The sequence below is a fragment of the Lepisma saccharinum genome, chromosome 3, assembly GCF_977018435.1.
Source record: "Lepisma saccharinum chromosome 3, izLepSacc3.1, whole genome shotgun sequence".
Lineage (NCBI taxonomy): Eukaryota > Metazoa > Arthropoda > Insecta > Zygentoma > Lepismatidae > Lepisma > Lepisma saccharinum.
The window spans coordinates 54,377,387-54,403,460 of NC_139231.1; the positions used below are offsets into that span (position 1 = coordinate 54,377,387).

General features: G+C 36.7%; 1 protein-coding gene across 2 annotated transcripts in view; it reads left to right on the forward strand.

Moving 5' to 3' along the window:
- LOC145985048 (protein mono-ADP-ribosyltransferase PARP12-like) overlaps window positions 1–24,663 on the forward strand; it is a 29,746-nt gene extending 5,083 nt beyond the window's left edge. Inside the window, exons 2-3 of one of the 2 annotated variants that reach the window (XM_083118567.1) lie at window positions 4,351–4,445; window positions 21,074–24,663. In XM_083118567.1, the coding sequence (XP_082974693.1) occupies window positions 21,098–22,201 (1,104 nt within the window). In that variant the 5' untranslated portion in view covers window positions 4,351–4,445; window positions 21,074–21,097 and the 3' untranslated portion in view covers window positions 22,202–24,663. The remainder of the gene's footprint in view (window positions 1–4,350; window positions 4,446–21,073) is intronic. The other variant, XM_083118566.1, reaches the window with a different exon arrangement.
- The last annotated feature ends 1,411 nt before the right edge of the window (window positions 24,664–26,074 follow it).

Genomic DNA, 26,074 nt, shown 5'->3' on the forward strand with positions numbered 1-26,074 from the left:
TATGATTACTTTTGTCCATCACTGTATTTGCTTGTGAAACAAAAAGTCTCGCAAAAATCGACGGTTTCCATTCCGAAAACTAACACCTTAGTTTCGGGTAATTTTGCAATTTCTAGACGATTCCGACAACTTTTAACTGCAGATTCATGATTAGGAGGCCTCAATTAGTGAGTATGCCAAATATGAAGAAAATCTGAGAGGGGTCTGGTCATCTTCAGTCGTTCCAAAAATACAGAAGCTAAGTGTTAATTATTACACGAATTAATACATGTTGTGGTAACAGTATGGTATAGTGAAAACACATTTCACTCGTTTATTTCCTAATTATTTACATTTGTACTTAACTGTTATGCATAGCAAAACATTTCTAAACGTGGGATTATGTTTTTTTCACTTAAAAAGCGTAATTTTTCACATTACAAGTATTTATTGTTCGTTGCTCAATTGGCTTTCGTTACACACAATATGGCAGGCAAATCTTGACTCACGTTCTCTATCATCATCTGATATGCAGTGTTTCCAAATTTATTAACCGAAAAATGCCACACAAACTATTCACAGACGGTTTTTAAGTGAAAATTGATCCACAAACCATTCACGGAAGGTTAGGTTAGGTTCAGTTAGGTTAGTCAAACAGAAAATGAGATTGGAAAAAAAAACGCTCACTCGTCATATTGTAAAATTGCCGCGTGGTTCCTACACTAGCATTTATTAACCGAAAAATGCCGCACAAACTATTCACAGAAGGTTTTTAAGTGAAAATTGATCCACAAACCATTCACAGAAGGTTAGGCAAACATAGAAAATGAAATTGAAAAAAAAAACAAAAAAAAACCAGCTCACACGTCATCTTGTAAAACTACTGCGTGGTTGCTACACTAACGGGGGGGTTACATAATCGAACGCATGGAACATTTGATTCACGTAGTCAACAATAATGGTGGCAACAGCTATCGTGTATCGGAGATACATTAATGTCGAAAAATACATGATTTACTTGTGGAAAACACTTCCACGAGCTTCCATACTGTTACCCATTTTGTGCCTTAACTGAACATCCTTCCATAAGTATAATTTCGTTCTACACACCTTCATGATTTTATTTTTCTACATATATAGCTATTTTTTCTTATTATCTCACAGTTTGGAAGCAGGCATGGAATTGTGTTGTATTCAATGTTTTTTTTCTCGCACTATGTGTATAACCTCCTGTGAGTACAGTGAGTCCAATGGACAAAAGTACTCCTCGTGCAAAAAAGGGAAAATGATAATTTCTTGCATCCTTTTTGGTAACAGTTCCGAATGATGAATGAAGTAAGGAAGTTGGCAACGGTTCAGATTGTTTTATAATTTTTTCAAATTCTCCTAGCAGAAAGACCACACTGGAGAACAAAATTGAACTTTTTTATGGCACACGAAAGAAAAAAGCTGATCCTAATAGAACTTTTGAGGAGCAATTACAGAATACCTGGAGTATCTCCGATTGCTTTCAAATTCTGCATACTCACTAATTTTGGCATCCTAATCACGAATCTGCAGTTAAAAATTGGCTGTCACGTCTAGAAAATGCGAAATAAGTAGAAATAAGGGGGTCTGTGAACGAAGTAAACACCGGTGATTTATGAAGGAAACAACAATTTTTTGCAATGATTAGCGTTCAAAAACTATATTCATGAATACCCTGAATTTTAACTATGCTTGCCTAACCTAACCTACCCTTAACGTCAATGGTTCATGGGGCAAAAATGTTTTCCACATTTACTGGAGATGCCATATTGTCACATTGAGCAATGCTCCATGGAACAGATAGAGAACTTCACTTGTTCACATCATCAAACATGGCGACCATTGTATCGACAATCATAGCGGTAATGTATGCACGATATTTCACATTTTCTAGACGTGACCACAAATTTTTAACTGCAGATTCGTGATTTTGAGGTCAAAATGATTGATTATACCAAATTTGACAGCAATCGGAGATACTCCCGGTATTCTGTAATTATACTCTTTTTGCACTGAATTCAAATATGTAAGTAGTTTTTCTCCATCACCCACAGTTTTTTTATGTTTTTTTGTGTGGGTTAAGTGTGAAATATTGCTGCGTGTCTTTACATGCATGACACTATAACTAAAATGCAGTGGTCAGAAGTAGCGAGCTACTTGTAGCGTCGCTACTGTAGCTAGCTACAAAATTTGTAGCTGTAGCTGTAGCGATGCTACATTTTGAAAATTGTAGTTGTAGCGGTAGCGAAGCTACAAAATTCCTGTAGTTGTAGCGAAAATTTCGCTACAGCTACATTTTTTCTTGGCATTTTGAGGTGAATTTTGAATGTGGCAACAGTGTCAGAAAAAATCGACAATAACCCTTAATGTTGCAGGAGGTTCATAAAGACAGTCTATTACATGGAGATACAGATTATCTAGATTGTAGATTATAGATATCTGCGTAATTTATTTAATTAGTATCTGAAGAATTCAGATATCCAGATAACTAAGTGACATATATGATTATATTCCTGCTAACAGCTACGTTTTTTTAGCTGCATCGCTATTTTGGGGAGAAACATGCCTCGTTTGCTGCACCACTGGAAAAAAGTGCCTCGTTTGCGTCACCCCCGGAACAAATCCCATGGATATTCATGGTGTAAGAGACACCAAAATGTCATTAATTGCTGTGTAAGACACAACTTGCAGTGCAAAAACGAGCGATGGAATTTCCACTGCACTGACAAGGGAATAGTGCCAGCAATAAATGGCTAAGTACGTTAACAGCATTGATCATCGTCAGTATATAAGATCTCACCAGCAAGAAATTATTGTTACAAGAATGATTGAGTTTCTGGAATTAGAGTTATTTTCGAGATAGTATTTGTTCACAAATTTTAAAATTACAATACGTTTAGAACACTCAGGTTTACACGACAGTTTCCTCAATAATTTTATCACATTGCAAAAAGTATGTACAAGTTATTGACTTTCCTGCAGAAACGACAATTTTCTTTAGTTAATATACATAGTTTTCAAATTTATGTATTTCTCCGACATTTGCGTCACTTTTCTGTAACTTTTGCTAATCATGACATCATCATCATCCTTCGCTGTTTCCTGCCTCTGGCTGGGTCGGCATAGAAGTCAAGCCTCTCCATTTTTCCCAGGTCTTTCACAACTCTTCTCTTTCCAAGGTGTTCCAATCTTGTCTCCTAACACTCTCCACTATCTTCTCTTTCCACCGACATCAATCTCCCCCTTGGTTTTATTCCCACTCCTTGTGCATTGTAAGCTCTTACTGGTAGTCTTTCTGCATCCATCCTCTTCATGTGTCCGAACCACCTTATCTGTGCCTGATCTATTCTGTCCTGAAGCTTCACTACACCCACTGTCTGTCAAATCTCCTCATTTCTCATTCTATACCTTCTAGTCTTCCTCACAAGACTCCTTAAAAAATTAATCTCCACTGCCTGCATCTTTTCTTTGTCTCTCTATGTCATTGTCCAAGTCTCTGCTCCATACGTAATTATTGGCACATAGTACGTGTTACATATTACCTTTTTGCATTTCATAGGTACATCCCTATTCCATATTAATCTTCGAACGCTTTGATATAGTCCACCACCATTCATTTGTCCTCCTTTGTTTACCTCCTCATCTATTCTTCCACTTCTCTCAATCATAACAATGAGGATAAATGGTTTATTTAATTATTCTCTTATCTATAGTTGCTTTCTACCACTTTCGGCTAATTGTGAGAACGAGGAAGAATGATAATGAAATATTTATTCTCAAGAAAAATATGTTGATGTGAACATAAATACTTAATTCTACCAAATGTTATTTGTGTATAATTGTAATAATTATGTAATTTGGGTAACACCCTAATTGCAATATTCATATATCAAATTTGAATTGATATGCCACTTGCATAGGTATGGTATTCTCAAAAACTATAGTAAAAATAAGTAACTGAAGTAACATTGCTATCAAAATTATCAAATGACTGGAATCATTATAATGAATAACACAATCTATTTACCAGGAGTAGGGGATTTTTTTAATACCCATATCGTTGTTTTTAAGTTTTTTTATGCAGAAGTAGCGCAAAAAGTAGCGAAGTAGCGAGTAGCGTAGCGAGCTACTTTTTCGTAAATGTAGCTGTAGCTGTAGCGAAGCTACATTTTGGGAGAGTAGCTGTAGTTGTAGCGAAGCTACTTTTAAAATGTAGCGTTCTGATCACTGCTAAAATGTGAGAGTTGTTGATTTCTTTCTGTACTTTGCATCTGGAATTTACATTCTTCAGCATCCAAGGGTAATCAGCAAGCTTTTTTAACATGTAGCTCTTTTCCATGACAGATTTCTCGGTGGAAGCGTTCCCCGTGTTTGTCACTGGCGACACCAAGATTGTAGGGGAAGAAATCCATGAGAGTGTCCAAGAAATTTATTTTGAGGTATATATTACACACCATATCTTAGCATGACTGTAAAAGTTCAACCACAATCGGAGTTTTACAGATTTTAGTTTCGAGCTTTACGATTTCCTTAAACGTTTATACACAGCGCTTTTAAATTAACCCCATGCTGATCTTCCAAACTTGGCTTAGAAGACCTTCAAATTTTTTATCAACGATCTAGTTGGAGAGCACACAAAAATTCTTTCCTTGATTTCACCATCCTTATACGAGGATAATTTTTCTTCAAATAATGAAGCCCAGCACCATTTTTTGTCTATCGTCTTAACGAAGTTTTTGAAATGCTCTAACTTGATATGAAGTGGAGGAAGAAGAACCATATATGAGTTGACTAGTGAGGGGTGTACAATCTCTTTCTGTTCAGGCGTATGTAATTAATGCTTTGGTCATTCTTAATGTAGTCCATGTTGTCCATTTGAACAAGACACAAAAATATTTAGTATAGCCAAGCTGTAAACTCTTTAACAACACATTTACTTTTTAATCGAAAAGTTAAGGGTTTAACCCCTGCCCCCTTGAGCTTGTGAAAATATTATGAAAAATGTTGTGGAAAAAAAATTAAATGGCCAATTTATCACAGTCAAAGATCTGGGACAATACTATTACTACTTCTACTACTACTACTACTACTACTAATAATAATAATAATTTGAATAATAATAATAATAATAATTTGAATTATTATTTCCATGCAGCATGGAGAAAAGCACAGCATTCCAAACACGCGTGTCTTTCAGAGTAATGCCTTGAAAATAAACACGTGTCCTTGAAAATATGAGGGTAACTATGATTTAAAGGAGAAAAAAATGTTTTGTATCTCAGTTGCAACAATGTTCAATACACTGGTGTATGCAGGATTCTTTTTTCAGGAGGGGCTGGAATAGTAAATGTGGATAGCACATGGCTTTGTTTTGGAGGGCAGGATGCATAATAAAATATTTCATATTTTTGGAGCTTTTCAGTCTATTAAAATTGTATTCAAGGACAAAAATGGTGAACAATGAGAATTAACTAAATAAAGTTCTTGGTTCGTTGTAAGAGACTAATGTATAGACAAAGGCTAGATGGACAAGAATATAGTCACCAGTCACCAAAGTCCTTTTTTCTTGTCCGTATGGAAGTAGTAAGGAGACAGAACTGTCAACAGATGTAGGGGATGGGAGCAGGTGGCGCCATGCGATAGTTGGTCTACGCCGTAGTAAGTAATTTTGTTGAACAAACTGAAGGAACATGGAAACAAATAGGCTCCATTTGATACATACGATTTTTGTCGAATATCGCCACCCAACAAAGTATCTCACTACAACATGCAACAGAAATTACATGCATGGCACTCTTATGGAATTGATTTTTGTTGGATGTTTTCGGACTGCAACATCCAACAAAAATCACATGCATAAACAAGAGTTTTAAACTCGTGAGAGATGGTCATGAATCTTTCACTGAGTTGAGTTAATGTCCATCATTATGAAATAAAATACTAATAATAAATACGTAAATATTTGACTTTTCTCTGGTAGCCCTGCTAAATTTTCACTTTCCATTTACTGATTTATACGAGGTGTGCCCAGAAAGTAATTTCCAATGGACATTTCCACTTTGACATGAAAAACGCTTTAAATCCATTCATTTTACAGATAATGACACAAACATGAGATGTGCAAAATATCTCGGCGATATTTGTTTCGGTTCTCAAGAAACATGCTTTCAAACACCGCTGAAATTCACCTACTACGTCACGGATTTGAAAACGTCCTCTCCACAGACAGGAGGTTCTCTGACGTCATCACTTAGAAATGCATGCAGGTGGGGCTTCTGCTCGTCCCGTCAACTTAGCATGAGCTGCGGAAGCGACAGAAAATTCACTTGTTACTGTGTAAAACAAGTATCTTACAACTTCCAGTGCAAAAATCTGTGCTCCATTTCTTGGAGATGAATTATGCACTAGCAGTATAGTAGTATTTACTATAATTCAGCTACTTGGTAGAGGGTTTTCCCATTAGGGTGACAAAGCAAACCTTGTAACAGTCAATGGCTGAACACGTGAGCAGCCTTTATCATTGCGAATACATAGGTTAGTTCTGACTGGCAAGAACTTAATGTTATAGGAATGCCTTTTCTGGAATTACAATTATTTTTGTCATAATATTTTCTTCACACATTTTAAGATAATACTTTTAGAACACACTGGTTTACACGCCAATTTCTGCAATATAAGAGGTGATACGGTATAAAAAGGTACGGGGAGTTTTTAAAATTTCCTGCAGTAAATGACAGTTTTCTTCAGTTAATATATATATTGCAAATTTTTGTATTTGTCCTAATTTTACGTCGCTTTTCCATTCACTTTGTTTAACCGCAACGATGAGAACGCATGATTAATTTATTATGTATCATCTCTAACATCACATTTCTTCCCACTTTTGCCACATCGCCACAGGAGTACCCCCCCCCCTCCCCCACACACACTACCACCAACTGCACAATCTAAGTATCACCCAACCTGCCATGATAAGAGATGAACTTTTTCTTCTGTCCCATCTCATTTCGAAATCATCACGTGTCCCATCTCCTTTTGAGACGAGACGGAACATGCCTTGTCTCGTGAGCAATACTAACATTAACAATAGAAGCATCCCCCTAGCTGTCCCCAAAGTCTCGAGCAAACATACTCCCATGTAACAATTTCCAGTTCAATGAAATGTCACTCACAAGGAAACAGTCATGCCCAGGTCGAGTCAAACCTGGAACATGCAACTTCCTCAGATAAATCATGAATTTTGTGTATAATAATTACAACGCCAGTTCATTCCTGGTAATTCTGAATCTGCAGTTTGGTTTGCATTATATAAGCAGGATAATATTTAGTTTTCAAGGGCTCTACCGTCGAAACGAGGAGTGTAAAAAATAAATAAATAAATAAATATATTAAGAAAGTTTTTTTTTTGTATTTATAATGATAAGCCTTTGCATACGTTGTTAATTCTATATTTTTCTAGACTTGAGACGAGAACGAGAATTGCCCTCCCAAACCGAGACGGATGTTTATAAATTGAGACGAGACTGTCAATGAGACATTTACAAATAAACACGAGACAGACATTTACAACTCTCAACGAGAAAGAGACCAAGGCTGCCATGTCTCGTCTTGATAGGATCCTTAGTGGTGAAGTTGTGAACCAACCAATTAATGCGTTCGGGGTAACGAGATGAGGCAGCTTTTTTCGCAGTACAAAATTCAAAATAATCATATCGTACCATTTCAGTATGGGATATTGTTATACACATGGGCATAAGGGGGGGAGGGATGGATCAACTTTTGGTATGATTAGGGTTGCTTTATTTCGTAAGTGAAAATCCAGGACACTGCTGGTCGGAAGCTTGTTGGGGAGCAGGGGGTGTTGGACCCGACAAAGTTGTGTGTTTGTAGTCACGAAGTATTGACTACATCTTGTATCACTACGTTTTTAACACATTCGGGTCTAGCCTCATAATACAGCATTTTTACCTCTGGTCTGCGGTTTTTGGTTGTTTTTCAAAAAATCATAGAAAAAATATTTTTAATTTGTTTTTATTTGCCACATATTTCTTAAATCTACAAAACTTCCTCTTTTCAATGAACAAAAATTTGTTAAATTTTCTTTTCATTTTCAGACATTGTTTAATATTTTTTTCAGCAATGTTTTGTGAAGAAGAAAAAAAGTACAACATTGTAACAAATGTTAATATAGAGATATTTTAAGTTCGTAATCTGGAAATTTCAATAATTAACTACATAAACTATCAATACATCTTTTGAATCTTGCATAAGAATACTTCTTATGTGCACATAACAAAAAATAATTACAAATTACAAGTAATTATCTTTTGTATGAAAAAGTGGCTGCAGGACAGGATCAGACTATATATCAGTTGGTTCTGCGTCATCTGTAAAAATTAAACAAATAAATAAATAAACTAAATAAATAAAATAAATTTTCATTTTACATAAACTATATAAAATAATAAATGGAAAAACTAAAAATACATCAGTGCATGTAGGAGAATCAAGCAAGAGGCAAGATGAATAGACCCAAAAAAATTACCTCTTCTCACTTCATTCATAAAATACTAGAGTTTGCAACACTGTTTATATTGTCGACAATAATTATTATGAATATAACCTACCTTCCAAATCTTCAAATTCATCTGCATCATCAAATTCATTGCTAACTTCAAATTCTGAGGCGGAATCCTCTATGCAGTCTGGATCTAACGATGCCATTCTAAACAATGCACAGTACATCAACCCGACAACAAACAGTCACAGGTGCGAGATAAAAACAGCACATGAGCCACCTAGCGGTCGGAATTTCAGCAGAGGAGCTTGAATGAACACACGCATGAGACAAAGTACGAGCATAGCCCGTCGTTCAATCGGCAAAGCGATTGCATACCGCAGGACAGGCTATGCTCGTTGTTCGTTCACATTGACTTTAAGTGCACTGCGGGCTACGCCCATCGTGAGACCCCAATGTGTTAAGAACCAAATTTCTTTAATATGATTCGAGGGGGAAAAAATAACTGATTTGACTCTCAATGCAGTTTCTTATCGCAGAAATTTCGAAACTATCAGGAAATTGCAGATATTGGTCTGCAGTCCCATCTGGTGTGTGGAATTACGAAATTTCCTTCCCATCCGTATCCCGTCCTATACGTCTCTAATTTAAGAGAATGAAATAAGTCCGAAGGAATTTTTTATGAACAAGCAGATAGAACAAGGAAACTGGTAATTGTAGTGAACCAAAAAAAATAGGGGGTCGGACCCGTTGAATCCCCCTTAAATACGCCCATGGTTATACACATTATTTCCTTGTAATAATTATACATAAACTAAGTATAGATATGTACTGTGCACCTAATGTAATCTTCTCAGTATTTTCTCTTATCTGCACAAAAATATTTGATCATAATTTGCGCAACAGAAATGGAACACAAACTGAAATTGCTTTATGGAAAAGAAAGTTAAATAGGCTTTATAAATAAAGTGAAGAATGTGAAAATTCCTATTTTACACTACATAGGTTACGGTAAATATAAGTTTAAAAAATATTTTTGAGTGTCTGGTCAGCAACCAATTTTGTAAGCAATATTTTTCGCATGGCCTGAGAACACACACACAGCTGAACCCTTTCATTTATCTTGCACGTGAGCAGCACAGATATTTCATAGAAGAATGATCATTACAAAGCATAGCTTTCCTTTCTCCTATCGCTCCTTCTTCCATTATTTAAATCGGTACAGATTTGTAAAACTGCTGCACGTGTTCGCTCACCATGGGCTATCCATCTGGAAATGGACGCTCGAAGCAGACGACAAACGAGCTCTCCCTAAGGAGTGACGTAGTAACATGGCGGCAGCGTGTTTTCAGCGCAACGTTAGACTCGCAACTTTGGAAGTCTCGTTTCTGCCTTAAACTGGACGGACAGAAATGCGAGAACTTGCAGGGGTCATTTTCCAGGGTGTAGTTTTTAAAATTGTTGTAAAAAAAATTGAGTGGAAATGTCCATTAGTAGGGACCTTGATTTTTCGCAAACGTGAAAACCGTGAAAAATGTAAATTGCGTTTGTTGAACCGGGCAGTGGGACTGGACGCACCGGCAATTGGCATACTTTGTAATTTGTCGACTGGCCCAGCATGCTGTGTTGTGTACTGCAGCCTACCCAACACATGGGCTTATGCTTTATTCCTACTCGTACACAATGGACCTGAAGTTCTACTCACTGCATGTTGTACACTCACAGAGGCATGTACTAATGCAAAACCGCAAACCTCTCACCCGGACGTTCAGTACACTGTCGTTACATGTGACGGGTGGCATGGTCTGACAATGGTAGTGAACCAGTAACCATTTAGAAACCTTGTCACGAATAAACAGCTGTTCTGCTGGCATTCTTTGTACAGGATCTCATGTACTCTGTCCATTGTTTATGTTTTTCTATTTAGTTAGTTTTTTAATCTGTGTGTGTAATGTTAGTCACTTATGTATCATTACAATGAAATAAATAGACACTGAAATCAGGAATATCATTTTGACTTACGCTGTATAAGAATTTATGGCATCAGATAATAAAATGCTGAAGTTAGTTAAACATGGGATGCCTGGTAAGAAGACATGCTGAACTGCATTTATGTATGAGAGAGGTAAATTGTAAAGTCAGCAATTTATTATCTTCTTACAAACGAGAGAGTGGTGATAAAGGGAAATGGGTCTGTAAGAAGCAGCAGCATCCTTGCCTCGCCACATTTATATAACGAGACCACATTAGCCTCAGTCGGTTATACTCAAAACATCGACGCAAAAACATCGACAACAAAAACATCGCCTACATTTCATCGACAACACAAAACATCGACAGCACAAAACATCGACAGTACAAAACATCGACAACAAAAACATCGATGGTAAAAACATCGATGACAAAAACATAGACGGCAAAAACATCGACACCAAAAACATCGAGGGCAAAAACACCGACACCAAAAACATCAACAGCAAAAACATCGACAGCAAAAACATCGACACCAAAAACATCGATGGCAAAAACATCGACATCAAAAACATCGATGGCAAGAACATCGACGGTAAAAACATCGACAGCAAAAACATCGACACCAAAAACATCGATGGCAAAAGCATCGACGGCAAAAACATCGACGGCAAAAACATCGACACCAAAAAAATCGACAGCAAAAGAATTGACGGCAAAAACATCGACACCAAAAACATCGAAGGCAAAATCATCGATGCTAAAAACATCGATGGCAAAAACATCGACACCAAAAACATCGCTATTTTTTTGTCATTAAAACTGTTATTTTATAATGCAGTCATGTTTTATTATTATTGGAGGAAGGCAGAAAGTAGGAGGAGCAGAGTAAAAAATGGGGGTGAGTAAGAGGGTGGAAAGTAGAGCGGCGCTAAAACTTCAACTCGCCCAGGTGAAATTTATATCTTGATTCGCTTCATGAATAGGATTTAGTGTTATGATAATAGCACCATGAAGCTACAGCTCTTCTTTGTTTCGACCAAACATGCCTACATTGGTCAATCTTGTTTTTTAGATTTCTTATCAGCCATGGTTAAAGGTCCCGGGTTCGATCCCCGGCCGGTTCAAATCCGGGAACTTTTCTAACGGTGGAAGCGGCCCTGGCGCCTACCCAGCGTCGAATAAAATGGGTACCTGGGGGAAACCCTGGGGGGTAAAGGCGGTCAGGGGCGTGATGCTGATCACATCACACTCACTCACGACCGGATCAAGAAAGTGTGGGGCGTTACCCCCACACCCCCTATACGCCTTCATGGCGTGGTGCTATGCACAGGGGAACACTTTACCTTTTTTTTTACCATGGTTGTTGTGCAAGAGCGGTATTTTCATTGATTCGATAATTTCTTCGGGCTGCACGGGCACCTTCTGACATCAAAACAATATTATTATTAGCACCTGATTCTTGCCCCAAAGCTCAAACAATGGAATCGTAAACAATGCGAAGTGTCATGTTTCCTTCTGCTTTCTAGCAAGCTGCTTTTAACTTCATAGACGGGATAGTTGTATGCTCGTTATATTGTGGATGTGGAAGAAATGTTCCTTTATGACTATGGTACAAACCGACTGAGGGCCCCTTTGCTTTACCTCCCCCCGCCCACCTCCACACAGCAGACGCCTTGTGACAGCCACTGGACAGAAGCCTTCAAAACATCGTCTCTCACAAACATCAGGGTTTATCTGTAACTGATATCAATTCTGCCAGTCACACCAGAAGGGTTTCTAGAATTTTTGTCACAAATGTAGATTGTGCATGAAGGGTTTTTAACAAACAACGTGTTTTATTTTTTAAAATACGCAGCCTTATATGAACTTAAGAAAATAAGGAGAATAATTTAGCTGTAATTTTTTGCTAGTAGTTTGTGTTAGACATAAATATACAGGTTGTCGCCATACACATAGGCGGATCTAAAACTTGTTTCTGAAATGATGTCCTCCTGCATCCACATATTTATAAGAAATTTTCACTAACACGTATCAGTTCCTCTTTCAATTTATTTCTTCATATTTTCTTTCAATTCTTCTGATATATGGCTTCCGGTATAAAAGCTTGGTAGAGTACAACACACATGTCTTTGCCGTTGCGTAGATACCAATTTTCGTTTCGTCTCCCTCTCTCTTAGCATCACGTGTTCTACGCTGCTCATTGTCATTCCATTCCTGGACACACTCGCGCAAACATCATTGAAAACAATTGAATAGCTCTCCAGCTCGCGGTTCACACCGTTCGGCAGGGACGGTAATGTGGCAATATAGCATGGCGTGGTGGTTGCTTCTTTTATGCAGTGCATGTTCATTGGCTAGCTAGTAACTAGTGTTTCCAACTGTAATAATGAAACACTATTTCTGTCATGGAAGGGGAAAGTTAGGTAAAGTGACTGTGAGTTTTGTTGGATTGGAAGCACCATATTTTTATTTTATACTAGGTATTTGACCGGTTTGACGTTGTGTGCGAGTGCTTCTGAACTGTAGACAATTTACCGAACCCATAGCTGTGTTCAATGTTATCTACTGCTTATAATCAGGGCTAGGATTTATAGGTAAATACATACTTTAAGTTTGACGAAATATCGCTGAAATTTTGTGATATCTTTGCGAATAGTAATGTTTGTAGTGATTTAAGGTACATTTTATTGTCAATATTTTTCCATATTTCTAACTTTAATAAATACTTACTTTTACATATTTAAGGAAAATATACTTAATTTTACATATTTCAACAGGTTTAATTCACAAATTGTTCATATTTCATAATTTTGGAATTGTTCAAAATAAATAAATTATGTGGCTCCAACAGCATTTCAACTCTTGGCTCCGGCACGTGTTCTTGTAGAAATTGCATAGAGGAAGCTGTCATTTTTGCTGCTTAATGCGATGCATATTGTTTTCTGTGTTAAAATTGCCATGCTTTGATGGGTGACCAAGTTCATAGCAGGACCGGCGGAAGGGGAGGGTGAACCGTGCCACCGCCCAGAGGGGCAAATTTTCAGGGCGGCAAAATTTGAAGAGAAGAAAAAAATAAGCCTATTGAAAACTGTGGTCGAGCTAGATATTCTTTTGCGCTTAATAGTAATGAAATAGCATAAGAAGTCTCATTATTTATTTTATATTTTGATGTTTTACTTAGGAATATATTGATTTTCAATTTCCCGTTGCTGCGTAATGACCGGGGGAGGGGGGGGTTCGAAATGGAGCGGCAATTGCCGCCACTGACCAGGGAGGGAGGAAAAATGACTTGCGCCGGCCCTGGTTCATAGCAAAAGAAAAAGCTGCGCAGCTTATCGTCTAGTGGCAGTATATCAGCGGCGTATACTCTGGGTCACCTAGGTAATCGGAGATGACCCGGCTATAATTTTTTAAAAAGTTGTTTTTATTTCTTCGCAATATTCTTCCGAACCAATCTTTGATTCACATATTTCTTTGCTTCCAGCCCGCGAATGTGTTCAACCAACCGTTTACCGCGGAATATCCGTGAGGCTTTTTCTCCAGCTGGTGGAATCTGGTGACGTCAGGTTGAGATTCCACCGGCTCCATTTAAAATCCCTTGACGGGAGGGAGGGGCAGGAAACACTGCTTCTCAGGCGCGGTGATTCCGTGGCAAGGGTAACCTCCTTCTCGAGAGAGTCCATCGGTCGCACACTCTACCCCAGAGCCTCTGCCGTTCCCTTGGCTGGCACCCTCTTCTGCCCTTGTCTTCTGCCATTCTTCCCCGATGGCCTTTGTATCGTAGAAGCTGTGTTGTTTACGACAGGGAAATTTCACAGGAAACAGAATTCTGGGTTCACAAATTACGTACTGAAAAGGAAAGTAGAGAAAATACATCTGAAAATGCGCGAGAAACAGGAAATCTGCACAACATTTGCGAACCAATTTTACCAATTTTACATTTGCTTCTGTCTTCCTGATCTCTGCTATTTCAACAGATATTGTCAAAGAAAAAAACCTTTAATATTGAATATGAAAGTAATTAAATAAATTAAAATTTGAACTACAAATTCAAGAAATTACACCGACCTCCGTTTCGGAGTGTTAGCACAGCTCCCATCGACGCCAGAGCTCCAGGGTTCGAATACCGGTCAGGGCATGGGTGTTCTTTGTAAATGTCTCTTCATCAATGTCATATCATCATTCGTAGTGATTAGTCAAAAGCGACGTCAAATAACAATTTAATCAATCGATTAATGAAGTAAAATAAACTATTTATATGCTTATTTTTTTTTCATATTTGTATTTTAAAATGCGTGGTTACTTTCTTTGTAGCCTACAAAACCAGTGAGAGTACTTCTTTCACAGAAATGAATAATTTTAAAAGGGAAAGCTATCAAATAAATTATATATATATACGTACACTTATATTAGGTAATTTAAGTTGCTTTTCCCCCCTCTTTAGATTAATAATGATCATAATGATAAAAGATGTTTGAATGTAAAATACGAGATAAACAAAAAACGCAATGATTCCAACTTATAGAACCTCGCGCATCGCAGGAAATATAAAGTTGGGAAAGGGAATTTTTCAGCATCCATAGGGAATTTAATTCTGTGTCAAGCAGGAAGGAACCGCAATGGAAGATTGGCGCAGGGAATTGAATGCGTGTTGTAGCAATTCGAGAATTTAATATTTGTTTAGCTGTTAGTGGTTTAGTATTCGTGCTAGTGCTGTGTTTACTGAAGTTAAAGGCAATGGATATAATACAATATTTGCGTGTGAAAATATTTGGAACGGGATCTTTTCCGGAGAAATTGGAAATAGTTAATGTAGTTAGGCCAGTAGCATCTCTTGTACCACAGGTCTTGAACTTAAATTTCCGTGTATAAAAACAAAAATCGGGAATGCACGAATAACTGGGTACTGGGGTAACTTGAATTTTATACTTCAATTAATATTGAGGGTTTTTATTTCACTACCGCATTCCTTTCATATTCTTTGTTACAGGTTTTTTTTCTTATAGATTTATTATATTTTCTTGTTTTATTATTTGAAATTCTAAACGTAGATTAACTGCAAGTGCAATTACAACAATTATTCGACAGTGGTCTCAACAATAAGGTAACATTTTTAACACATACATTCATAAATCCTGTATGGATGTTGAGGTAAATTTGGAGGGAGACTTCAGTAGTGGGTGGATGAATCAAGTGTCGGAGATTACCCACTAGTTAAAACCAGCATACGCCACTGCAGTATATGTACTTGTTTTTGTTGTGGAAGCCGGCATCGTTTGTAAATGTACAACAAAGGCAACCGACTATCGCCGATCACAGAGAGGAAATAATAATACTGCTTGAGGAGGAGTGTTGTGGTCCAATTGTCGCGGTTTATAATGTTGGCATGCTATTATCTGCCGTTGCAGTTCCGTACCAGTGTATATGGGGCCTCCCCAATGGTGCAGTGGTAGCATCGTCGCCTTGTAATCAAGGGGTCCCGGGTTCGATACCCGGTGGAGGCACATAGTGGTTCGGATTCCACTTTAAACTGTAGGTCCAGTCCCAATTAGCCTTACTGTGCATAAAGTGGACTTAAAACACCAAATCAACCAACCAGTGTATACGGGTTTTGTGAGTGAACAGTTAGAATGCCACGAGTGCATTAATGCAATGAAAAATAATTTATTTTTTTTGTTTGAAATCACTCAAATAAGGAATCGTATGAAGAAGTCTTCTTTGCAGCATTTTTGGTAATTTTACGTATGTGTTAGTTCATATTTTGCAAATTTTTAGTCCATATGTATGTATCTACATACAAAGCCACTTGTTAATACATATTAATCCTAGTCCTGGTATAATGCATGACGTTTAAAACTCAACGTTAGATAGATCTGAATTCTCTAATTTTCTTCTTGTACGTAACAGCTGTGCATCGGTGCACTGCAGCGATTTTTCTATCTGCTCCATTAGCAACACTGCTTCTTGAGTTGTGTCGCGCATCGCACGGCAGAAATATCTGTGTTGGACTCTAGCTTGCCATGATGACGTTAGAAATGTGTCTGTTTCTTGTGCAAGGCGTCGGAGAGATTTCTGAGGAGTATGTTTCAATCGTGTTCCAACGTTGTCTAGTTTATCCTCAGTAAGCACATGCCCTTTTACCTTAACAAGAGCAGACCCTATTTTCCTAAATTTGTTCACAAGTAACAGATCACTGTCTCTGTGTGAAACAGGAACATCTGGTAATTCTGCTGCAATACACATTCTAACTTCCCTACAAGAATTCGTAATGACGTAAGAGGCATATATAAAAATTCGTTGTTTAAAATTGTACGGATACCGTGGCATTATTAGATTGCAGAAAGAACTGGTAATACATAAACTAAAACAAAACAATCTAAAACACTTGTTAACAATTTAACACTTCACAAACACGTGCAAACTGGACAACAGCTGTCTGGATACTGAAGCACGGACGTGTCCAATGTCAAGGTCAGCATACAGTTGTGGGTTTAAATGCCGGCAGATGTGCTCTAACTTTCCGACGCCCTAGCCGCCGCCCAACGGCCACCTCGGCTGTGAAAGGCAGTGTATACGTATATCCTTATCACTAAAAATTCCGAGAGAGAGAAATACGACGTTATGAAATCAAGGAGTTAACAAACTGTGAATTAGAAATATTAAAATTGAGTTCCACACCCAGTTAGTCTGGCAATAAGACTGTTGCCTTGTAACCAAGTGTACCCGTGTTCGATCCCTGGGGGGGGGGGGGGGGGTACATTTCATTAAGTGGCTCGAATTCCACTATAAAATACTGCAATTTGTGCAAAAGTCAGCACGCTTGGGTAAGTTAATGCTCTTCGGAGTCTTAGGAGTATGCCTACATTTAGTTATCATTTTGCCACGTATTATCTATTTTTTTGTTTGACGAGGAATTTCTCTATCCACGTTCATTGGCGTAACTTGGAATCTAACTTTAGGGGGTCACAATCGAACTTGCCGCTTAACTTTTTTGGGGAGGATGAAAAAGTTTTCTAGTCCATAAAAATAGCGTCCAAGATTATTTTTATTTTGTGAAACAACTGTCACATTTGTGAAATCATAAAAATTGCTCCTCTGGCCCGAAGAGGTCAATAAAAGTACCATTGACTTGTAAATTTTAATAAACCTGAAAATTTTAGACGGCCAATGCCCCCCTTGCTTCCGCCATTCTCATTTGTGAAAGCAGTCCTCTTCTATTGCCTTCACTTCAGTTACTTTTGTATTTGAGACTTTTTCCTGATGTCAAATATTTACGGAAAGAATTTATGACTGTCGTAGCATTCGCACAGCAAGCCCATCTTGTTACAGATAGGATCTTTAAAGGAACAAGTTTCTATCCTGCATCTCTTAAGATGCTTTCGAAGGTACCATGCCTTGTTGGACTACTTACAATTAAGCTATATATGTATTGCATTATTAAAAAAAGATCACACTGTTTAAATTATATGTGACTTTAAATTAATCTCTCAGGTTCAGATTCAAAACAACTACACATAATTTATTAATTTCCAAGTATGAGCCATTTATTCGCCAGCCAGCCAGCCATATTAAGCTACACAGCTCACAACTTACAGCTAACGTATAAAGTATGAGTGAGTGTAATTACAAGAAATTTCCTAGAAAACGGAGTGGAATAGTTCAATTATATAAAAAGTAATACAAGCAACACCCTGTCCCATAGTTGCTTGGACATGTATTTGCTTAAAAATAGGTAACATTCTTTTAGAGTATAATATTATAACTGCAATAAGATTACATTGCATTTCTAAGTAAAGGATTAGGGGAGACAGTCGGCCACCCTTGCCTCCCGTGCTCACGCCTATGAAAATGAAGCTTAAAGGTTCGTTAGGTGTTGAACGTTCTCCTACTTATAAAAAATTATTTTCGCACCTGTTACACCTATTCCTAATAATAGTGATTCAATTTTTGTAGCAAGTTTGGTGACTTATGATAGGCCAAATGGAAGTTTTTTAATGGAAAATATTGAGTGAGAAAACTTCTAGTTTTTCCTATTTTTGGTCGAAATGCATCTAACCGACTATAAAAATCTTGGGGAGAAGGGAGCCAGAGATGTTTTGTGGGGCTTCAGTCTCCTAGCCCACCTGGAACGCCGTCCCTGATAAGGTGGACATAAGGGAATAAGAGCGAATATTCTGAGGGAAAGTGACTCACTAGATTGACAGTTTGATTCAGATGGTCATTGATACCCATCACTGTAACATTTCTAAGAGTGCAGTGAAAAATTTAAAAATACTTTCAATCACCAATTACTTTATTTGCAAAAGAAACTAATTTTTCCAATTGTCTCTGCAAGAAACGCAGTGTTACCCTGTAATCAATGGGTCACGGGTTCGATACCCAGTGAAAGCACATGGTGGTTCAGATCCTATTTTAAACTTTGGGTCCAGTCCCGATTAACTTCTCTGTGCATAAAGAGGACTAAAAACTATTATTATTATTATTATTTTATGGGTGCACATGTAACATTGAAATTTTCGGTATTTGGAATGTTATTTATTTTGTCCTGTATATTTATTTTTTGAAACTGAAATATGCAATTCGTAGTTTTATACAATATCAATTGTTTGCAAATATATTTAAAACAAAAAACAATATATATATTTAATTGTAATAATTGAGGATTTGGTGTGTTAGACCTTTAATTTAACATATATCAAGAGCCCGGTCTCTGGCACCGTGAACGATCAACAAGATAATTTTTCTCGTGTGACCCACGAAGGGTTAATCGGAACTGAACCTATAGTTTAAAGAATCCATACCACTGTGCCACTTTCCTCCACCGGGGATCGAACCTCGGACACCTTGATTCAAATACAAGTTTTTACCGTCGATGTTTTGTACTGTCGATGTTTTGTGCTGTCGATGTTTTGTACCATTGATGTTTTGTACTGTCGATGTTTTGTACCGTCAATGTTTTGTTGGCGATGATTTGACGCTACACCGCCTCAGTCAATGAATCTGGAATGCACCCTCATTGTATCATCTCTTTAATAAAATGGAGAAGGGGAAAGAAAGGGAAGGAGCAGATTTTTTTTAGGAAAACGGAAGTGATTTAATTGTTTAACTTGTTTTCAGGCATTCAAGTTAGGATATATATTGAACTTATTCTGGGAATGTGAAGAGATATGTTACAAAGTGACAGCAAAGTGGAGAGAGATTGGGAAGGGAAGCTGGTGTATTTGAGACTGTAATTTTGGAGAAGAGTTAATAAAAGGTTAGCTCTGTCAGGTTCCTGTGTATGTACTGAGTAGAGCCTGGATTTATAAGCGAAATGCATATTCTTTTCCAGACTTCTAATGGTAAGAAGAGAGGTTATACTTCGTATTACATACCTTGATGAGCTTTTTAACTAAAGTTGAAAGTGCTTATAAATGCTTATTTCTGCAGGAAACAATTATGCTTTCTTATTTTATGATTTTGGTGTAAAATAGCATATTTTACTCAAATCTGTCATATTTCAATCCTATTTCAATCACACTACGACATCGGGATGACGAGATCAATGCTTCTAAATAGCCGCACGAGAGAAACTGCACCCTAGAGAAGATACAGTGCATCCATAATCATTTTTCCAAATTACCTGATATTATAACACAGTTGAAAGCTCGAAATAATACATTGCAACATTCGCTTTCTCTTATTGATGAAATTTCAGTAACGTCTTCAGAAACTCACGGTGTTGGTAAAATTGTGTCCGACAAGCTCAGTCAGGAATTACTGAAAAATCCCGGTTACAAAACACTGTGCCAAATTTATAAAAAGATTTCTGGTGAAAAAACAGACATTGAAGAGAAATTCACCGAAGAACTGTTGTGCTTTTCACATGCACCTGTGATGTCATGGTATGTGGAAAGAACATTTTCACTGTATAAATCATTCTTCACTGCCGGACCCTGTGGCCGATTGGTTAGCACATCGCGCAATGACGCCAAGGGCCCCGGGTTCGAATCCTGCTCGGGCTTGGTTGTTTGTGAATGTCCATTCATCATTTCATCACTCATCCCCATCTTCGCAAATAGCCAAGAGGCACAAAACGCGAAGTAAAATAAATTAAATCAATCATTAATTCTTCACTGACAGACTCAGGAGCTTCACACAATAAAATCTCAGGATGACCTTCCTTACATACTTTAACAGCTTTGAATAAGTTAAAGAGATCTAATAAACAAATATTTTTTCAGATTTTCCTGTAATTGTTTATGCTTATTTTGGTCCTTATTTTTTTCATTTTTTTGTGCTTATTAACTTGTGTATTTTACTGTTTGATTGTGCTTATAAATCCGGGCTCTAGTACTGAGTCTTGTTTTACTTTGGAAGGTATGCAAAACTTGTATGGTTATTGAAAATCAGTGTGAAGTAAATGTGACTGATATGTAGATATTGGAGCCCAATTCTAGGTACAGGTCTGCTTTCTATATGAATGCCAGCAACCTTCGATTTCTTACTGTGATGCCAGAATATCTCATGATGCAAACTGATGGAATTGTTGCTTTTCTACATATGTAACTTTTATGCTTCTCTTGTATGTTGTAGGTAATATTGCATTAAGAATCCAGTATGGGAGGCTTGCTGAGCGCTCTTACTGAACCTGATCCACCACGGCGGGAAGTCAACACATACAGCTCTAGAACATATCAAAAGCCATATAGCACTGGAGCATTTCCAACATCATATAGTAGCGGAGCGAATCAACACACATCTGTAACAAGCCCTCAGTACAATAGCAGAAGCACTTACTTACAGCCATCTACAATCAAAACAAGCTCTGAAAATGCAGCTCGTTTGTATTATCAGCCATGTACACCTACAAGATCCCAAGTTACCAGCCCTTCTTATCGACATGGGTACAGCAGACACACAAGTTATAGTAGTGGCTGGAAGTCCGTCAGTGCCAAAAAGACTTACCTTTGCAATGCAGTATCTTCTCGTTTTGTCCCTGATGAATGGTCTCCCATGAATGGGAATGAGGTGCTGAAATTTTATAAGGTATCTCCCACTTCCATGGAATACATTACAGTCAATTCTATGTTCAAATCCACCACAAAATCCTATTTTGAAGTTACAAAAATTGAGCGTGTTCAGAATCCATATTTATGGGGCTGCTACTTGCTGAAAAAGGAGGAGGTCTGTTCAAGGTACAAACAAACTGTTTCTGAGCTCAGGTTATTCCATGGAACCAAAGTTAGTAATATTAGAAACATATGCACCAATAATTTAGACTGGCGCAGGCATGGCCAAGGCACTGGAAACAGGTATGGAAAGGGGGTATCTTTCTCTCCTGTTTCATTCTATGCTAGTCATTACACAGATAAGAACAAAAATGCAGAAAACGCCATGTTAATGTTTAAGGTGCTCGTAGCTAAGACAGTTTTAGGAAACGGACAAATGATTCTTCCTCCTGTTGACCCCCGCACAGGTCTCAGTTATGACACTAGCATCAAAAAGGATAGGCAGGTGTATGTTAAGTATGCTGACTGTGAATTTTACCCAGAGTATGTGATATATTACACTGCTTATGAACCCAAACTACCCATACAACCTAGAAGAAGCACAAGGAATACATATCAGTATAATATGTATGATGATTATGATGGAGGTTGGGGCATTGATTCCTTTTCTGTATATCGCACAGCTTACACTGACTATTATGATTCAGACTAAAGTATTATAATTTTACACTTGAGTATTGCATGTTACTTGCACATTTTTCTATGCTTGTGTAGGGCTAGTTAATTGTGTCCTTACTTTTATCTTTATGGGTAGCTTAGAATAGCATTAAAAAAAAGCTAAATTCAAGTACACAGAAAAGATAAAATTAAGAAAATAACTGTAACAGTACATGAAGAAATACTACGAGTTGTCAGATTTCAGGATTGTATGTCTTTTAAGTGCTAATATGACAAAAAATTGTGTTACTTTTCTTTCTGCAAACTCATGGATCCTCCCTTTTTTGTGGGATGTGCATATCTGTACTATATTTTCATCACTGTGATAAAGTTAAATATCACAAAGGAAAATTATTTGAATCGGCAGTAGTAGAACAATGACATTAGTCACATTGCACAGAGCTGATTGAAACTAACAGATTAGACATCCCTGCATTGTAACAACCCCATTGAAAGTCAGAGGGGGGGTAAAGGTAGAAGTTTCTGTGACTGCAAAATGTCCATACATGAAAGTATCCAGATGGCTGCATGTCATTTTGATATTGGGTTAATAAACGTTTGGGAGTGAAGTGTTATGATTAACCTTACATGAGTTGGTTTTTAAAATAATTATTTGCTTCAATATATTTTGCTTTCAGTGTATGTATATTTTTCAAATACCAAACATATAATTTCGAAGATGATTTTTATGCTGGAAATGTATGATAATTCAGTTTTCTTTTCCCAATGTGAAACATTGCTAAAAGTAATGTTTGATGAATTCATATTTATAAATTGTTCAGTATTTTTATTGATGTGCTTTTCATGTTAGATGTTATTCTGTTGCATTTTTTATGTATGAGGCAACGGTGATTTTAAAACACGTTTGTGTGTTACTTCCTGTGAAGACAACCAACAAAATAATGTCCCATCAACTTGTGTTGTAAATTAATTATTGCTAATAATATTTAAGAATTATTATTTTTATACAATATCAAATTCATGATGTGTGTAACAAAAGAAGATGCTAGAATGTGTTGTAGTGGTAAATTGTGTTGTTAAAAAAAGACTGTTTTTAATTGGTATTCTTGTAACATAAAAACATGACAGTCAGGCAGGTTTTTATGTTCATATGAATATCATAATGTTGCTTATTTGACAAAAAAGGTGTAAGTACCAAATGCACTCTTTCCTTATTGCCCTCTGTCAATTAGAACCTTATTGTGACCATAAAAGATAGGAACATGAAACTTCCTTGCTTCTCAGCCAAATATATTGGAAATTCATAGATACAAATATAATGGAATTCTCTCAGAAAATTATCACTTATCATAAGAGTAAATAGTGATCTTCCCTGATGTCTAAAATGAAATGATCACCCCATGAAATGGCCTAAAACTAACAATAAATTTCAATTTGCCTAAATGAGCTGCAGCTACCTTTGATACTTAAAATTGAAGAGATAACCTCTTTGCAAAGATGTCTACAGTTATAGCATCAAAAACTTTTTGCTCCTATTGATGTATAATAAGTGAACACCTCTGGAGACAACTAAAACTAACAATGAACCCAAAAGATAACCCCCTCCCCCCAAGAGATCATTTATGTGCCACTGCCCCTTTGTGACAGATATGAGGAAATGCCAACATAATAATTTGGCAATTACACATTTGGTACACAACTTCATGCATCAAATGGAACTGCCCCCTCCCCCTTTAGTACAACTATTTTTATACTCATTTCTTTATACAGAGTAATAAACTATTGTAGAGCATTATATACTTTAGTATATATGTACACGTATATACAAACTTTTTCATTTCACAATATTTAGCATTTTTTACACTCGTATTGATAATTGTTGTCATAGGCATTTTGTGTGTGTAGCAGATGTCATATTTCTTTTTCATTATTATAATAGTATTAAAAACTGAGGTATCAAATTAATTTTCATGTACATTATGTGATGAAGAGTGCCTTTATGCTTAACTGCACAGTGGCTGAGCAATTTTTTTAGTCTTCATAATTACAGCCATGATGTTTTTGCTTTGTTGTTTAGGGATAATGGATTGTTTATGTACAGGGTGTGAAGATATTAAAATAATAATGTTTGTTACTGTGTATTCAACAAAATGTGTACTTGTAATAGTTCCTATTTGGCTAGTATTTTTCACAATGTGTTTGGAAAAATGCTGTAGCTTTGAGTTAAAGTACAGTAAATATACTATTCCCGGAATGGTGTAGCAACCAGTGTGCAATCACAGTGCAGAACGGTTATTTTGACAAAATCCTCTTTCCTGCTTCTTGCCCAAGCACTAGGGCTAATGGGTTTTTTGACTGCAAGTTCCTTCATAGGGAAACGTGGCAACAGAGGGTCACTGCCATAAAGGTGATTCCCACGCCAGATATAAGAGTGGTGCAGGAATATATTACTAGGAAATATTAGCAGATAATGTGAAAATAACACACATTCAGTGACTGGAGAACAAACCTCTAATCAGCAGCACTACATACACGTATGTATTCCAAGTATGGGTGTGTGGGACAGGAAATAAAAATCAAGGAATTCAGATGGAAAATGGTTACCATTTCGAAAGATTTTGGTATGAGAAATGTTCCAAGATTTCCAGACACTAAGAAAAATTTCGAATGTTATTTCTCCCTGAAGTGATCGTTTTCACAATTTCTGGAATAAAAGTTGTCATTTCAAATAAATTTCTGACTATGTTGGATCAGGAAGAAAACCTTTTCCAAGGAGCCATTTTTCTCAACATTGTCAGATTTTGTGTTTTACATTGAAAGGTGTGCTTTGTTAATGGAGGTTATGTGCAGTGGCATTTTCTCCCATGTGAACTGGTTTATATAAATAGAAATTGCCGGGAAATTTGAAGTTGCCATACTTCTATTTTTGTTTTACTTGTATGCCTGCATTGGTGTTTCATTCCTAATATATATACATAATAAATATATAGAATAAATAAGAATTGTTATGGTAAATCAGGACAAATTTTCAGAATATGCCACTGGATATGTGATACCAAAAATATAGTACATGTCTGGATAAAAGAAGACATCTGGTGATAATAATGCACATCGTTATGTTTATATTTTTTTTTGCATAAGAACAGACAGAAAAAGCAAAGATATCAAGAGAGATAAAAGTAACACCATGGCATATTTGATGTCCTGCCTTACAGGATTGAGAGAGAATAATTGTCACATTTTGTACCTATTTTATGGGACAAACTTGCAGTATTCTTTGATATATGGTTTAAACAAGAAACTTGCATCAAAATACCTTGCTCATAACATCATAAATGTACAGGGAAGTCTTTCCATTGATATTAAACTAAATTCCTTCCATCCACAGTATATATTTTACCAAAGATCAATTTCAGTAGTGACAGGTTTTTTCTTCACAAGTAGTCCCCAGTTACTGATCTCATGTGGAAATTTCAGTGACCATATTAAAGCTCTCAGTCTGATAAATATATCAGGATGAAATGCCCCTAGAAATAACAAATAGCTAATTTAAAAATAAGGCATCAATATTTCAGAGAAATGTCAGTCATTTTTTTCTCAGTGAAGTTACAGCTTTGAAATTTTAAATGTTTATCGTAATCAGGTGAGCAAAGGTCTACATCATTATTTGTAGCATTCCAACTAAAAAGACATGTAACTTAAAAAACAAATGAAACACAAGGGAAAAATATTTTTTTAAGAGCTGTGATACTTTTATTAGTGGAAGTGCCTTACTAGAAGTAGGCATTATAATTTCATTGTATAAAAATAAAAATTTGTTCACTAGACTGATGATAATGAAATTCATAGGTTTAAAAATGTGATAGCTCATGTTAGAGGAAAGGAGCTTTAATTAAATTTGTATATT